This window comes from Balaenoptera physalus (assembly GCF_965194825.1).
Source record: "Balaenoptera physalus genome assembly, chromosome: 18".
In the NCBI taxonomy this organism is placed as follows: domain Eukaryota; kingdom Metazoa; phylum Chordata; class Mammalia; order Artiodactyla; family Balaenopteridae; genus Balaenoptera; species Balaenoptera physalus.
The window spans coordinates 12091315-12107245 of record NC_138899.1 but is presented as its reverse complement, the minus strand read 5'-3'; the positions used below and the strand labels follow the sequence as shown (position 1 = coordinate 12107245).

General features: G+C 50.7%; 1 protein-coding gene across 2 annotated transcripts in view; it reads right to left on the bottom strand.

Moving 5' to 3' along the window:
• Positions 1-895: 895 nt before the first annotated feature.
• Positions 896-15931, bottom strand: part of STK24 (serine/threonine kinase 24) — a 103233-nt gene continuing 88197 nt past the window's right edge. For both annotated transcript variants that reach the window (XM_082434667.1, XM_082434668.1), the window contains exons 6-11: positions 12645-12830; positions 10571-10716; positions 8679-8808; positions 7641-7709; positions 4986-5122; positions 896-1931 (exon numbers count right to left, since the gene is read on the bottom strand). In XM_082434667.1, the coding sequence (XP_082290793.1) occupies positions 1895-1931; positions 4986-5122; positions 7641-7709; positions 8679-8808; positions 10571-10716; positions 12645-12830 (705 nt within the window). In that variant the 3' untranslated portion in view covers positions 896-1894. The remainder of the gene's footprint in view (positions 1932-4985; positions 5123-7640; positions 7710-8678; positions 8809-10570; positions 10717-12644; positions 12831-15931) is intronic.

The window sequence follows — 15931 nt, the reverse complement described above, 5'->3', positions numbered from 1 at the left end:
CTTCGATTCTTTCTCCAGCAGTGGACAAAACTGATCTTTGGTTCATGCCTCACACAGGGAAACAAACAGCTCCGTCATACAGAATACTCTCCGAAACACAAAAGGAAATATTCTCAATTTTTGTTGTTCAAGTTAACAAACTTGCACAATAGCAATTTGGTTCTATCTCCCCTAACCAAAATATATCCCTTATAGAAATTAATCCAAATCTACCTTTAATTAAAAAATCACGACAATTTTAAGAGTTTAAAAACTAGCTCCATTCCATTAACAAACCAAAACAATAATCACCCCTCAGACATCTCTAGCTCAGGCCTCTGTCCTCTCCCTGTAACATCCAGGCCACCGGGCCAGCAGATAACTGACCTTCCGTCCTCAAGTTTACCCAGTAACTTCCCTGCTTCCAAAAGCCTTTGTATTCCACCTCAAGAACTGCTACTCCAACAAGAGATGGCGACGATTCGTATCAACAAATAAAAATGTCACACGTACTCAAATCAGTCAAGAATGGCTGCAAGAACTATTTCCCACCCCAGAGACCCAGAGGTTATTATAACCCCCTTGGCAAGCAAGACGCTGCCACAAGCCAAGAAAAATAGACACCTGGCTGACAAACTGCCGGACACCAGCTCCTTTAAGAAAACCAACAACCTTCCCTCCAGGTTCCTGGGAAGACAGCAGTTTTACAGATCAGCAATATTCACCCATATCTTCTCAGGACCATTTTTTAAAGTTGCATAGGGAGCTGACCTGGACATTCCACAGCTTGAATGTGGGCACTTCTTCCTGGAGCCTCATACACATACACACACACACACACACACACAAACACACACACACACACGGCAGGTGCACTGCCCTCTCAAGAGTCACGTTCCAAGGAGAGTATGCAAAATCTGTGTTATAAAATTTATTTGTGTAAGCATTCAGACATGTTTAGGTGGGAAAGATGATACGCAGATTTCACTACAAGGTGCAACAGAAAACCCTACTGGAAGGACGGTACAGCTGGCGCAGGACTGGCAGGGCACGAATGACAGTGAGACGAGAACACTTCATCGGGGAGAAATTTAAAATAATAATTTAAAGCTTCATGAGGCAAGGTATGTTCCAATTTAAAACACTAAGAAATAGTACCATCGATGAAAAAGGAAATCAACTTCTAAGTGTACCAAAAGGGTTGTAGGGCAAACAAGAGGAAAATTTGCATTTGTTGAGGTACAAATATAGGAGTGTTCCATAAGAGGGGCGTTAATTATTATTAATGGCAAACCCTGCAAATACAAAGTAAAACCCAAATCACTGGTCACATAATTCAAAATTTACATGTAATAAAGGCAAGGCAATAGACTCAAGTTACGGCCTGTCAAATATTTACCCCACTGACAGTATCTACAGAAGCACTTGGCCAGTGTGTACACAGTGATCGCTATGCACGCCAAAAGGGTTTCCTTAAAAATGACACTATATACAAATCTGTACACTGATCCACCAGAGCGATTCTCCGTCTCCCAGGGAGGGGGAGTTATCAACGTAAAGCAGGATACCTGAGGTTTCATTTCTTCAGTCACCTTATCATAATCCCAAATATACATTTCAGGGTTTATTTTTGTTTCTAAAGACACTTTCCTTGATATGTGCACTATGGTTAGAATTAAAAACAAGAATAATAAAATAAAATAAAATACTCGCTCGCAGGAGCTGACCCTCCCCCACCCCATCTGGAGACTTCATCAGGCCCTGGACAGGTGACCTCGCTGTGGGGGATGGGGATGGCCCCCCGCGATGGTGCACCTCTTCAGCGAAGTCAGCAAAGGCTCTCGTTGACTTTTAAAAAGGAGGAGGATGAAGAAGAAAAAAAGGGAAAAAAAAAAACCCAAATGCCAAAGGAATTTCAGTGGGATGAAGTTCCTCCACCACTTAGAGAGTATCTAGGAAAAAACAAAAAGAGAAATAGAAGTAAATCAATGTCATTTCTCTAAATTAAAAACAAATTAATTTGCAAAACTTCAAGCAATAATCAAAATCCTAGTTTTTATAGACAATCCCAAGTTACAACAAATTAAGTGGCGCAAGTATCAATGGGCTAATTATTCCATAAAGAATTCATAAAAATTAAGAAAATCATGATTCCAACACTAAAAACTTTTCACAGATAAACAAAAAGTGAGAATGTGTTCAGCCTCCCAGGAGAGAAAAAAAGACACGAATAGAGCAGTAAATGATACACCTTCACTTATAATCATTTTTTTTAAATTGAAAAACCGATACTACCCAATGACACAGTTAAGGTCCCAAGGATGCATATGCATGCCAATTTGAGTATCAGCGCAAGAAACCCTTTTTGGCCACACAGATACTGGTGCTTGTCCAAGTAATCCACTTCCTAGAATTGTCTGTTAAATTTTTTGTGATTACAATAATTAGGAAACAATTCTGATGTCCAACAGTAGAGAAATGGTTAAGTAAATTAAGCAAGCTGAATGAACTAAAAGAGATTAAAAATCATAATAATATTTAAGCAATATGAAAAATTCCACACAGGTTAAGAAGTTAAGAAGTCTACACAGAATTATACATGTCTAGTTTTACACAATTTATTCTACACGAACACCCAAGAATATCTAAAAACTTGGGTAAGTTCATAACTCGTATACAACAAAGGAAGGCAACGCACTCGAAACGATGATGGTGGGATGGGCACTTTCTCCCGTTTCCAGTAATTCTGCAGCACTGTCTCACTTTGGAACACCAAAAAGGGGGACGGGTGCCCTTCGTGGCCAAGATTCCCTCAGCAGCCTCAAAACCGGGGTGGTCACCCAACCACAGGAGATGGCTGAGGACGAGTTTAATGGGACTCATAGCCAACATTCCAAATTAGAGCTCCTCTTTTAAGGCATTTAAAACATATGGCACTTGCCCAGGGAACGAATGATTAGGAAAGCACGCTTTAGCCACGGATACTGAGACTCACTTTTCGAGAGATGTAAATGCCCAAGTCATGGGAGGAGTTGATGCCACACAAAAGAATCCACACATTAACTCAAACTAAGATATACAAAAGCCTTTGAAAATGCTTTGGACAAAAGCTGGTCCTCGTCGTTTCTGAGGCGACCCACTGGAGTGATGCATTCAGGAACAAAACGGGTCTGAGGTGTCAGCAATGGCCACTGTGCTTTGGTGGCCTCTGGATAGGGGACACACGAGAAGAGCTCGGACAGCCCAGAAAGGACCAGGCAGGGAACCCCTGGAGCAGGGGCATCTGATGGCTGAGGAGAGAGAGTCCCACGTCACGAAGGACAGAAGGACAAGAGAGAACTAGGGAGAATAGGAAGTAAAATGTTGACCGTAATGCAGACGGCAGGCAGTTACATCTGTGTTACGTACGGTCACACTCGCCACAGTGGCTCCCAGCACCGACTTCACAGTGAGATGTGCCGTTTAAGTGTGAAACACACGCTGACTGCAAAGACTCAGCCCTACAACGAAGGTGAAAGACCTTTACGTCGAAATAAGATTCTGGATGCAGTGGGTTAAGAAATAACGCTATTAAAACCAACTTCACCCAAAAAGCATACTGGAGTCCTTCAACTGCCTCAAAATTGAAGGCAGCCAAGTCAACAGTCTGTTCTCCAGCCTAAACATGAGAGGTTAGAAAGTTGGGATGTTTTCATGAGGGAGCCTGTGTTCTGCAGAACAAACCTGAGGGTTTCTCTGATGTCCCACTTGAGAGGGACACTTCACAGGACAGTGGGGAGCCCCTTCATCACCACTTCTAAGGGGCAAAAGTGACCCTACACGCCCCAAACTTCTCCATGCGCCGTCCAGCCGACATCTCAGAAAAGATCTGAGACGCTCCTAATTCCCATCAAGGACCAGCTGTCCTTTAGAAAAAACTCGCTTCCTGGACAATACACCTGGAAGGTGAATTTCAAAGCACTGATCTGCCTGGCATTTCGGGGAGAGATAAAGGTTTGGGGTGTGCAGGAGAGATCGGGTCACAGAGCTGCTGGACGGTTCACCTCCGCCCTCTCTGACACCCCCAGTGACTGCACGTCTGTGACCTCTTCTACAGGGAAGCTCCCCAAACAAGCTTGAGGGACCGGGCAGGGGGACAGATTGGCAGCCCCGCTTCCTCTTCACCCTGGAGCCCGTGCCACCAGGGCCGCTGGCGGGGACAGGGCGCCCCCCGCAGGCTGCCGCGGACAGAGCTCCCTGCCACCACGAAAAGGCTTCCGGGGCTGAGGCGGAGCCGAGAACCAGCACAGCCCTCACAAGGACCGCATCTGTGCCCGCTGTCACGGAACTCACCGAGCCCCCATCTCTGGTGTTTCTGGACACCTGGCTTTAAAGCATAAAACCAAACGGAGGGCTTCCCTGGTGGTGCAGTGGTTGAGAATCCGCCTGCCAATGCAGGGGATACGGGTTCGATCCCTGGTCTGGGAAGATCCCACATGCCACAGAGCAACTAAGGCCGTGTGCCACAACTACCGAGCCCGTGTGCCACAACTACTGAGCCCACGTGCCACAACTACTGAAGCCCACGTTCCTAGAGCCGGTGCTCCGCGACAAGAGAAACCATTGCAATGAGAAGCCCGCGCACCACAATGAAGAGTAGCCCCCGCTCGCCGCAACTAGAGAAAGCCCACACAGCAACGAAGACCCAACGCAGCCAAAAATAAATAAATAAAATAAATCAATTTATTAAAAAAAAAAACAAAAAAACAAACGGAGAGTCCGGGCTCGGACTGCACTCCTCTGGCTGGTCACGAGGCAGCACCGGGGGAGCAGACCGGCACCCTGAAGTCATCCCATGCTTATGCAGCAAGAGCCACCACCACAAAGTTCTGTGGTCCCTCCCAGTAGTGTCCAGGTTCACCTGGTTCATTCACACTGATTTCTCTAATTCAGGAGAACAGCCTTCTCTCCCTCGATTCTGCTTCAAGCCCCCGGCCTGGAAGGCACCAGGCACGGGCGGCACTCACCTCTGGAGCCGCTGCACCAGCTGGGCCACCATGGTGTCCGAGATGCCGGGGCAGGCCTCCTCCGCCAGGTAGATGGCCCCGCGCAGCTCCTCGATGGACCCCAGGTTGCCTCCACACGCCTGGCTCTTCTCCTTCAACTGAAAACACCAAAGCGAGGGACGGCGTGACTCACCCGAGCACGGGAAGCCACGGGCGTCGGTTTAAGGAGAGACACGACCCGACTGCCCCGGCCCCAGGGTCAGCTCGGATCCCTCCCCTTCTGGAGGCTAAGAGCACCGGGCACAGGCCGGGCCTGAGCCCCACCGCAGTCTCTACCCTTCCCCGGGAAGGAAACACTCCGGCTTCTAGGCGCCTTTTCAGAATGTGATCGTGGCATCTGCTCCCTCTGCTTTCTTTTTCCATTTCAACCCTCATCTTCCACCAGCAAAGCCATGCCACGCCCACTAGGCTCTGGTGTGCGCCCCGAAGCTGCGGTGCGGGCCACGCACGCAGAGCTCCCGCGGTTACCGGGCTGGCGCTGAGGCCTCCGGACAGACTGCCTTTGTGGGCAGGGTGCTGCTGAAATACTCCATGTCATGTAAACAGGCAACAGCCCTAAATCCTGGGAGGCTGGTGTCCTCTCGGCACCTCTGCGCCCACGGGAAACCACGCCGGTGTCTGCAGGCACCTCCCACAGTTTAAGTCAACTCTCGTCTTTTGGGGACGCGCCAGGAGGAGGGGGAGCTGCTCGGCGCGCGACCCAGAGCCTCCAGCAGCTTCTCAGGCTGCTGGGACCACACGCCGCCACCCCGGCGTCAGGCTCACTCTCCGCCTGTGGCTTCTCCCCTCCCAGCTACAGGGACAGACAGAGGGACAGGACGGGCCTGGCGCTGAGGCCGGAGTGTCTGTGCCTGTTCCACGGGGTCAGCGACTGCCACAGTCAGCCTGGAGGCGGCGCTTCTGTCCATCTGGGACCCCTGGCCCCTTAATGACTAAACACAACCGGACTTACAAGCCCCGAGTGGGCAGCCCACAGCCTGCCATGCGACCTCCCTCCACTGCCCCCCGACCTCCCTCCACTGCCCCCCGACCTCCCTCCACTGCCCCCTGCCGCTGCTGCCCGCGGCTGCCGGATGCGCCCCGTCACCACCACTTGAGGGAGCCCCTGGCCCATACTGAGGGCCCCCCGGGAACGTCCTCATTCGTAACGTGGGGAGACGCTCCGTAAGTAGCGAGTTTGCGGAGTATTATGCAAATAATGCACATCGGACACTCTGAACGTGAGGTTACCAAACATTAATAACAAAAACATACAGGAAAAGATGCCTGTGAGGTCACCTTTAGGGCAGCTGAACAAAATCAAAACATTAGTACATTTAGGATTAGTTCATTAATTCTGGATAATGCCTTCAGAATAGTTTTTTTTCATGTGCCCAATAAGAAACAGACAGCTTCAGACAAATGAGAAAGAAAATCTATGCCCTTTTCCCCAATTGCCCAACTATCCTAGTAAAATGCAGTGAGGGTCGCGGGAAAGCAGGAGAGTATCTGGAAAACCTGACAGGCCAATTGCCCAAAGAACCTAACAAAGAGCAAACAGGGTCCAACAGGCATCCCAGGCGAAGGCCGCAGGCAGAAAGCGACACAGAGGGGCCTCCGCCTGCCCTGTTGCTGTTCACTTTTCCCCCTGAACCCAGAGCGCTCAGTGGTTTCAACCTGTCCCTTGGGCACACTCGTGAGACAGGTCTGGGTCGGGGAAGGCCTGGGAGGACTGAGGCCAGCCAAGAGCACCGCCAAGGGGGAGGCACCATGCGACTGGGGCTCAGGCCAAGCGGAGGCCAGGCATGCGCCCATGGGTGGCACTTCCTTCCCACCCTGGGCCACCCACCTCAAGTCCAAGGATACCCTGCTACAGCCTCCCTGGAGAGCTCTGGATCACCACCCAAACAGAAGGTACTAGGTGACTCACTCTGAATTACCTTAAAGGCAGCCAGCCTGAGCCAGGAAGGGGCACAAGAAAGTGACAGGAAGGGGTTATTTCCAACTTATCCTCCAATCAGCTACTAACCAGATGAGCAATGTTCACCCTCATAAAACCCACTCTTGAAACACCTCCAAATGTTGTACGTATACACATACCTACAGGGGGCAGGGTCCCCTGAAAGGGCACAGGGAGGGGCACTTGTTTGCAGTGGCCGCTCACCAGCAATCAGGGGCCCTGCTGGGTGAGGCCACTACTCTGGGGTCTCCACAGGAAACACGAGGACCCCAGGGAATCTGATGTCTCCTTAAAGTAAAAATCTGCTTTTCACATTGCCATACATAAGTCTGTCGAGGCAAAGATGTTAGGCTGCACCCAACTAGATTTTGTAGAAAGCAGCACAACTGAAGTTAAAAATTGCCCCAGTAACAGTACAGACCGGGGCTGGGTTGCTGACATTCCACGTGTACACTCCGGCAGCGACACAGCGACAGTTCCCAGGAGGGGCTGGACGGAAGACGGCCCCCGGGAAAGCAGGAGGCGTTCCTGGAAGGCAGGGGCCCATCCATCCCAGCTGGCCTCCCAGAGCCAGCCAGTCTAACCCCCCGAATTCCACAGGCAACCCTGCCACAGATGGGGCAACTGCTCCCCCTTCTTCCCCTCGCACCTCCCCAAAAGTCAACTGGGCATCTTACCTCTGCAAACAGCGGAGAAATAATTGTAGATAAACACTGAGAGAAAGGCCTCTTTGGGATGTCTTTCATCTTGGGGTGGGGGGGAAAGAGTAATGAGAAATATTTAATATTCACATTTGCAATAATTCAGTGAACTTCAGATACACGTCTGCTGTGGCATCTGCATAGGACTGTCCTACTGTGTTTTCCCTGGACTACGGAGGACTACAGATACCACGCCCGGGGGAGAGGCACCAGAGCGCCAGGAAGCGGCACCCTGCGTGGACACAGGCGATGCTGAATGCACCGCTGAGCCACGTGTGGAGAGGACCTGACGACGAAGGCCTGGAAATGGCATGCACATCAGAGCTGGCTGTTGGAAGTGGCTGTCCTATGACACTGCTGCCTTTTGTTTCTTCTGCAGCCTCTATCTGAACACATAATGACCCCTATCTGCTTCTCAAAGCAGGATTTGTAGGGTCACCAGGGGACAGCCACTGGTCTGCACTTGCTGAAGAGAAACTACACCACTGTGCTTCAGAACGATCCTAAAACTACAGCTTTTCATTAACTTAAACGGGCACAAAACCAATTCATCAAAATTAAGTACATAGGTACCAAAAGCAATATATTTATTTTTAAGATTCCTTAAACAAAACTCAATCCCAAAATTACGGTACCTTGATGAGTAACGCCAATACGCGACACAGGCCTAGTCTCATCAAGAGAGCTGGAAAGTCGTTTCAAACACTAAACCCACCTCCCCACTCCCCCACTATGTGGAAGTTGTCAGGAAATGCTGATCTGGCGGCAGGGCTACAGAGAGCAGCAATCAGCACCGCAGAGCGGACCAGAGTCCAGACTCGCGGGCCGGCCTCGCTGGGGAGTCGGACAGAACATCGTCTCCTGATCTGTCAATACCCGGACAGCAAAATTCCACAACAGGCTGCGCTGAGGGGCCACAAAGACCACGAAAAGAGCACGCTTCACACACAAAAGTGACTCAAAAATGCTGCTGACTGATGCCAAGTGTTAGTCACTGTGCACGAGCAAACGTACCTTATTTCTTTCTAAATCCGACGGCTGAAGAGCTCCATTCTCAAGACTCTTTGGATCTTTCTCCCGGATCGTGAAGATCCAGTCCCCTGAGTCGCTGCCTCCGGATGCTTGGCCATCTGTGTCCGTTTCCCTTAACACAGAAATGCAGGTGACCCCGTGAGTGAGTGCCAGCTCCGCGGGGAGGCTGCGTGGGGAGACCCCCCCACGCTCCATGCCTGCCTCCGGTCCTGTCCGCTCCCCTCCAGGCCCTCCTGGGCTGCAGAAGCCGAGCCTGCCTCCAACCTCACAAAGAGAGACCCCGTCGGCACGCGGTTCCCATAGAGCTGCCGCACCCACACCGTCTCTCCTGCGTCTCTTCTCCTGGAGAACCATCTCCACCGGCTCCGTCCCACCACACCTGAGCGTGCAGTCCTTCTGCTAGCTCAGCGCCACTCCCCGCCCTCAGCCCCAGGGCTTGCAGGCGTCACCTACACTCCCACCTCCGTCTCTTACCTCCCACTCACTCCAAAATCTACCCCGTCCCTGCAACTGCTATGGCCAAGGCCCCCTGTCCCCTGCCCGCCTCCGGACAAGGAGCCTCTGTTCCGTCCTCATCATCCTGCCTGCAGGCTCAGCAGCAAATGCTCCCACTGACCACCCTCCTCCAGAGGCCCTGGACTCCTGGGGCCACACTGTGCCCAGATCTCCTGTGACCCGGCTTGTCCACAGGTTCTTCCTTCACGCTGGTATCTCCCAGCATTTGGTCCTCGGCCTCTGGCCCTTCTCCGCAGGTATGTTCTCAGGGCTCCAGTGACCGTTCACGGAGTGGTGGCTCTAAACCTATATTGTCTGCCTAGATATCCCGCCTCAGCACCAAATCTCGATGCTGCTCTAAACTGGACACATCCTCCTGGACGTCTGAACGTGTCCCACATCAAACCCAGCTTCCTGTGCCCTGGCCTCCCCAGACCAGCCTCTTCTCCAGTGCTGTCTTCTCAGTGGACCCGCGACACTGCTGAAGCCGGACCGTCCCCACCTGCGGTACCCAGACCCACGGTAAACGTCTGGACTCTCCCCGCCCGTCTCTTCATCCCCATGCCCACCACCCTCATGGCTCAACGTCAAGACCTCAGTGACGCCCTAGTCTGTGGTTCTCACCCCTGACTCTGCAGTGGAATCACGTGGGAACCTTGAAAAATATTCTGGGTCTCATCCCACTGGCCTGGCACGTGGACCTGGGCCGTGGGTCAGCCTGAACTTCTGGCCAAGGTGTGAAGGGGCGCAGGCAAGGAGCCGACCTGCAACACCTCCATTCCTGACCCTCCCCTCACGGCTTCCCTCCTCCTTCACGCCAGAGCAGTCGGTCCAACTCTCCCCACCTCTACGTACCCAAATGGCTCCCAGACCTAATTCATCTCTTTAGCTAATGGATTTCCTAGATGCTTAACGTGACACCAGTTTATAGTAACTTCCTGGCACAGAGCTTTTACAACGCCAGGCATATACCAGAACACAACACAGAATCACTAATACCCTCATTTATATCTTTCTAGAAATATGTTTAAAGCCATTTCACCTGATCAGTAGCATTTTAAAAGCAGGAGGTATAATGAAGGAAGAAGAAACCAGGTCCAGTTCTTTACGCACAGCTCTGTCACAGATTTTACTCAGAGAAACTCCACTGGCAACGAAAAGAGACTCAAAGACTCCCAAATATAGTCCCATACTAACACAAGAAGCACCATCAGCCTGGATTTTTTTTTAAAAAAAAGAAAAGAAAAAAGAAACCCAAAACCCACCCCAACCAAGAGATGAGAATGAACAGGCCCACGTCAAGTACGGCATGGGGCTCAGACACGGCCTGGGACTGGGGACATGCCCCCCCGGTGTGGACTCAGGCCGAGTGGACTTACGTGTCCGAGTCTTCGGAGCTGGAGTCTTCGTGGCTCTGTTCGGCCTTCCACCTCTTGTACCTGTCGATGAGCTCCGTCAAGTAGGATGTTTTCTTTGCATTGCGGATTATGAACTTGTGCTTCAGTAGCTCCTTAGCGGTGGGTCTCTGGAAGACAAACCACCCAACAAACCAAAGAGAAAAAGCATGAGGTCAAGTTCTCTACATTCTACTTGACTCTACCCCAAAGGACAGACTTCTGCCTCAAAACGCCCAGCAACCAAGCTAATACACAAAGACAGAGTCCTACTTCAAAGTTTTTTCCTTTAAGACTGAGTCAAAGAATGTCATTTGGCTCCTGTGGGTGGGATCCCGTTCACAGTGTGGACAAGGTATCTAGTATCTAACGGGCCCCTTAACATTCTGGAGGTAACCATCCGATGAAAGCAGGAACCCTCTCCCCAGAAAAATGCATTTACAAAGAAAATGTTGCAGAGAATTTCATAGATAATCATTCAATCATCATTGCTAATGCTGGCAAGAGAGAAAACACGTTCTGTATCACCTTGTTAACTTTCCATCTTACTGCTTGGCTCCACCCCCCAAAACAATAAGATAAATGTTCATTTAAATCCAACTGGAAGAAAGCCAGGAGATACCCGTTCCTTGGACGCTGAAAGGGTACCCACTTTCTCTTAGTCATCAGCCTTCCCAATTCAGAAATGCTGGTTTCCCAGGTCTGCCTTTTTCCTTGTGATCGGGGTGAGGACTTCATCCAGGCTCTGGGCTCAGCATGGCCAGTGAACTCGGCCTCTCGCTTTGCCCTTGAGAGCGGCAAACCCAACTATAGGGAGTACGCTTCCCAAGAAAATCGTGCAGCCCAGATAGGAGCAGACAGCAGGAGCACACAAATCACGTGAGTCAGACCGTGTCCCCACTTGCTCCGAATTACTAAAGCTTCCTAAACAAGAGCCAGGCATGCTTCTCAAACTCAAGCCTGTGAAAACCTGGCTCACTTCAGGCATTTCTCAGTCCCTGTCCACATGAATGTCTCTTCCAAGCATCTCATCCTCTCCTCCGTGCGTCTGGGCTGGAGGTCGGGGTGGCGACGTGTGCACTGGGCCAGCAAGCCGACACCACAAACACGTGTGTAATGGGAAGATGTGCAGGCACGTGGGTGTGCCTTCTTGGGGCTCAGAACAAACTCCTGATAACAACGTTCCGAGCCCCATGGACACGAAGAACAGCGGCCCGCCCGGCACCCAGGGAGTGGTGTACTCTGCATCCCCTAGAGGTTCTTAGAAAACGTTGCATTCCTCATTGAATTCCATTACCGAAACCGGTATCATATCAGAAAACCACGGCTAACCACATATTTTTAGATAAGGGTTCGTAAGAAGGGGGAGGGGGGTTGGTTCAGAAGTTTCAGCCTGACCTGCGGCAAACCCTGCTGGAAAACTCAGAAGCAAGACAAGGACATGTGGTGTTCCACGCAACCCCAGAATACGCAGACAACTTTCAAAAAAAAGTCCTAATTCAGAGAGAAAACTAGGCTCAAGCCATGCTGTCATCACTGCCACGTGGCTCTCCCAGAGTCAACTCAACAGCAAAGACAGTAAGAGGGAAGAAGGGAAAGCAAGGTGGGGATACATTTCTATCTCGGTCCTCTCTTCCTTCCTGACACATGCCCAGAAGAAACTGAAAACATTTACTTTAAATACCTATTTAGCCACCGTTTTTCAGGCCAGACTTTGCGGTTACTAAAACGGCCAAATAGCCTGACCCTCCCACTATAAGTATTAAAAATGTATGATTCCACTTATAATATTAAGGAGAACAGTCTTCAAGCTCAATGAGGTATGAGATACTAGAAAATCTGAAAGAGAATAAGTAGATTTTTCATCCTTAAAAGATAAAATAACAATAAAAAACAAATTTGCAATTCGAAGAAATTAATCATACCCATTTAGAAAAAGAAAAATAAATGAAATCATGAAGACAGCTGATAATAGTGATTAAAGAAATGCCAGTAAGATGTATCCAGACCCATCAGGCCCCAGAGGAGGAGACGCCCATTCTGATCTCAAAATACTCACAAAGCTCGGCTCCTTGTTCAAACAGGCCTCCACAAACTCCTTGAGGGGTTTGCTGTAGTTTCCTTCCAGCGTCGGGGGGTTGTTCTTTGGAATGAGGAACAAAACCTTCATGGGGTGCAGCTCGGAGTGCGGCGGCTCCCCTTTGGCAAGCTCGATCGCCGTTATGCCCAGGGACCAGACGTCCGCCTGCAACAGCAAAGCATTCAAAGAGACGTACTTCTTAGGAGAAAAATCTCAACGTGCGTCTAAGGTTTTGAAAAAGATACTCATTCTTGACTCAAAATAAGAAAAGATAAGCCTTTGGTATAACTTCAAAATAGGCAACACACAGGAGAAAAGTTAACACACAAAACGTCTTCTGCCTTGACATGGAAGACGGCTCTTGACGATTTCTCCTCTTCCCTTTGCTGCTGGAGGTGGGAGACGTTCCACGTTCATTTAAGTGCCTGAGTCAAGGGGACGGGGAACCCGGGGTGAGCGGGGAGGGCGTGCCCGGGGACCAAAGCGTGTTTGCGAACCACCCCGTCCAGCGACGCGCAGAAGCCAGCACAGCCCTGCGGCGAGAGCAGGCAGCCTGGCCTCGGACGCGGTTCAGCTCCAGCTCTCCAGCCGGTCCTGCGACCCGAGACAGAACACCTAACCTGTGGAGCCCAGCTCCCTCCTCTGGAAACTGGGACGAACACTAGGGTGGTTGTGCAAGACGCTTCACGTGGCACCCAGGACTTAGAGAAGATGCCCACACATCCACAGACACAGAAGTAGAGAATATCAACCTGAGGCATCCCCACATGCCCGTCACAGGGTTTAATAGTCAACAATCCACCACACAGGCTATGTTTTATCGCCATTATAGCTTAAAGTAAATCACAGGTGTCATGACATTTTTCCCCGAGTACTTCAGTTTGCCAACGTAGGAGCTTTTAGCAACACCTAAAATTAACAATAATTACCCAATATCATGTACTAATTAAATTTTCTCAACTGTTCAAAACAAGTCTTCTCATGGTTTGTCTATCTGAATCAGGACCCGAGCAAGGCCCGTATGCTGCTCTGACTGTTCAGTCAGCTGAGGCTCTTCTAATCTAGAACCGTCCACTCCCAGTCTCCCCAGTGCCCCTGACCTAAAGGAGAAAGAGGCCCCAAATCCTAGATTCCTCTGGGTCCTTCCTGCTGCCATGCACGCGTTCTTCCAGTTCCTCACTTCCGGTTGAGTGACAGGTCAGCTCCATCTAGAGCCTTGGTCATGTTCACTGTCGGGAAGACTCAGGCACCGGGCGGGGCAGCTGCTGTCCAGCTGCCCAACCCTTCCTGCCCGGCCCAGGCTGTGGCCACACCTGCTCAGTGCAGAGATGAATGGGTTCCCTGACCATGTGCTGGGAATGAGAAGCGCTCTGGTTGGCAGGCTTTCTCACAAGCCGAAACCAAGCCACAGCAAAGAAGACAGAAGCTGAAAATGAAGCGGGAACCCCACAGGCAGGCAAAGAACGGGGCGAGGGGCACAGCCTCCTGCACTCGGCCTACACGACCTCCCTGCTCCCGTCACAGCACCGCAGACCCATCCTAATTCCAGGCAATTACGTCAGAACCTAACACATCCCTCACGCCCACTCCACGGCAGGGAAACGGACAGGCTGGAACACTGAGCAGGTCACCACAGGACCCAGACGTTCCCAACCTCTAACAACCCAGAGAGGACTCACCTGCCACGTTCCCACAATCCTAGGACGTACGAGAAGTCCTAGCAACAATCTCCCCTGGGCAGCGGTGGGTGGGACGACGCCCACCACACCTCCTACTTCCTTCTGTTCCAGTGAAGGTGGGAATAACAGACAGCAAGCCTTGTGGTAAACTCTTTGCACTCAATTTGTACTAAAGGGAAGAATCTGGAAGATCCAGTATCGGGAGTAATGTTCCTACCTTCCTTTCCTCTGCTTTATTTTACATGTGTACTACTTTAAAAATCAGCAGAAGTGTGACGTGTTCCAGGGTCCGACCCCCAGGAGGAGGAAGGTGGGTGCGGTGAGCATCTGTAACCGTGGCGGCCGCAGGAGGACAGGAGAAAGGGCACAGGTACAAGGAGAAAGGGCGAGTTGCAAGAAGAGGCAAAAATGGTGAGTACGCGACTCCTGTACGGTAGTGGTTCCTTTCTCAAGTCTGTGCAACTCCACAGCTGCCTGCCTCTCTTGGATTTCATTCAACTGCTACTGTTTGCAAAGCCTGCCACTCGACAACAATCTGGCTTATGGCCATGCAGACAGAGATGATCCCTGAGGGACGCACCTCCAGACCCCCCAGCATCCCGTCATCACTTAAACACGCTCTGTTTCTGGAAAGCCCAGCCGAGGATGGTGTCTGCTAGCAGCCTGGCACGGGAAATGAGCCTGTGCTCATTTCCTTCAGAGACCCGAGGGCCTGCTATCAGGCTCCGGGCCGGACAACTGACAGGCAGCAAGAATTCAAGGACCTGCACCTGCTTCCTATCTGACAATACAGACCAACTGAAGTCGACTGATGTAACAGCCTTCCCAGCCCCACCCATAACACGCCTCCAAGGTCTTCAGAGAAGAGGCACAGGCACTGCTCTCACTTTCTTCCCCTGGGAGGGTCACCAGTAGAGCCACATCAAGACAAAACGTGTGTCACTCCCCCAGGCAGCCAGGCCAGGAGCCCGAGCCTTGGCCCGGCCCGCCCCTTGAACTTCTCCTTGGATCCTCCTAAATCAACCAGGTGCCAGGTGTGCCGCTCTTGACCTCTCGGTGCCCTGGGTCCCCTTCCTGCCCCTGGCTTAGTGCAGAGCTGTCGTCCTCTGTCCCTGGGACTTCTGTGGGGGGCTCCCGAGAGGTCTTCCTGCCTGCAGGCTCCCTGGGCAGACATCTAACATCCTGTTGCCGAATTTGGAAACCTTGACTGGCACTTGAATAAATGGCAAGCGATCCGGCATTATGTAGCAAAAACCATAAAAATATCCACCCTTGTTAAAACCAATTAATTCCACTTCTAGGAATCTACCCTAAATAAATTTTATATTTAGAAAATGGTAAAGGCTGCCCAAAATATTCAATAGCAGCATTACTTATGCTAAACCTTAGAAGAATGATTACGTTGCTATGGCACATTAACTTACTGAAGTATCAAGTACTCAACAACGATGTTGATAGACAAACTCAATTGTACTTATGATTCTCTATCACTGTATCTACGAAATATGGCATCAGATTTAGAACATGTGTCTGGATTTTAAAATAAAAGTTATGTGGGGAAGGGCAGTCATTTCCCAAAGCAATTAA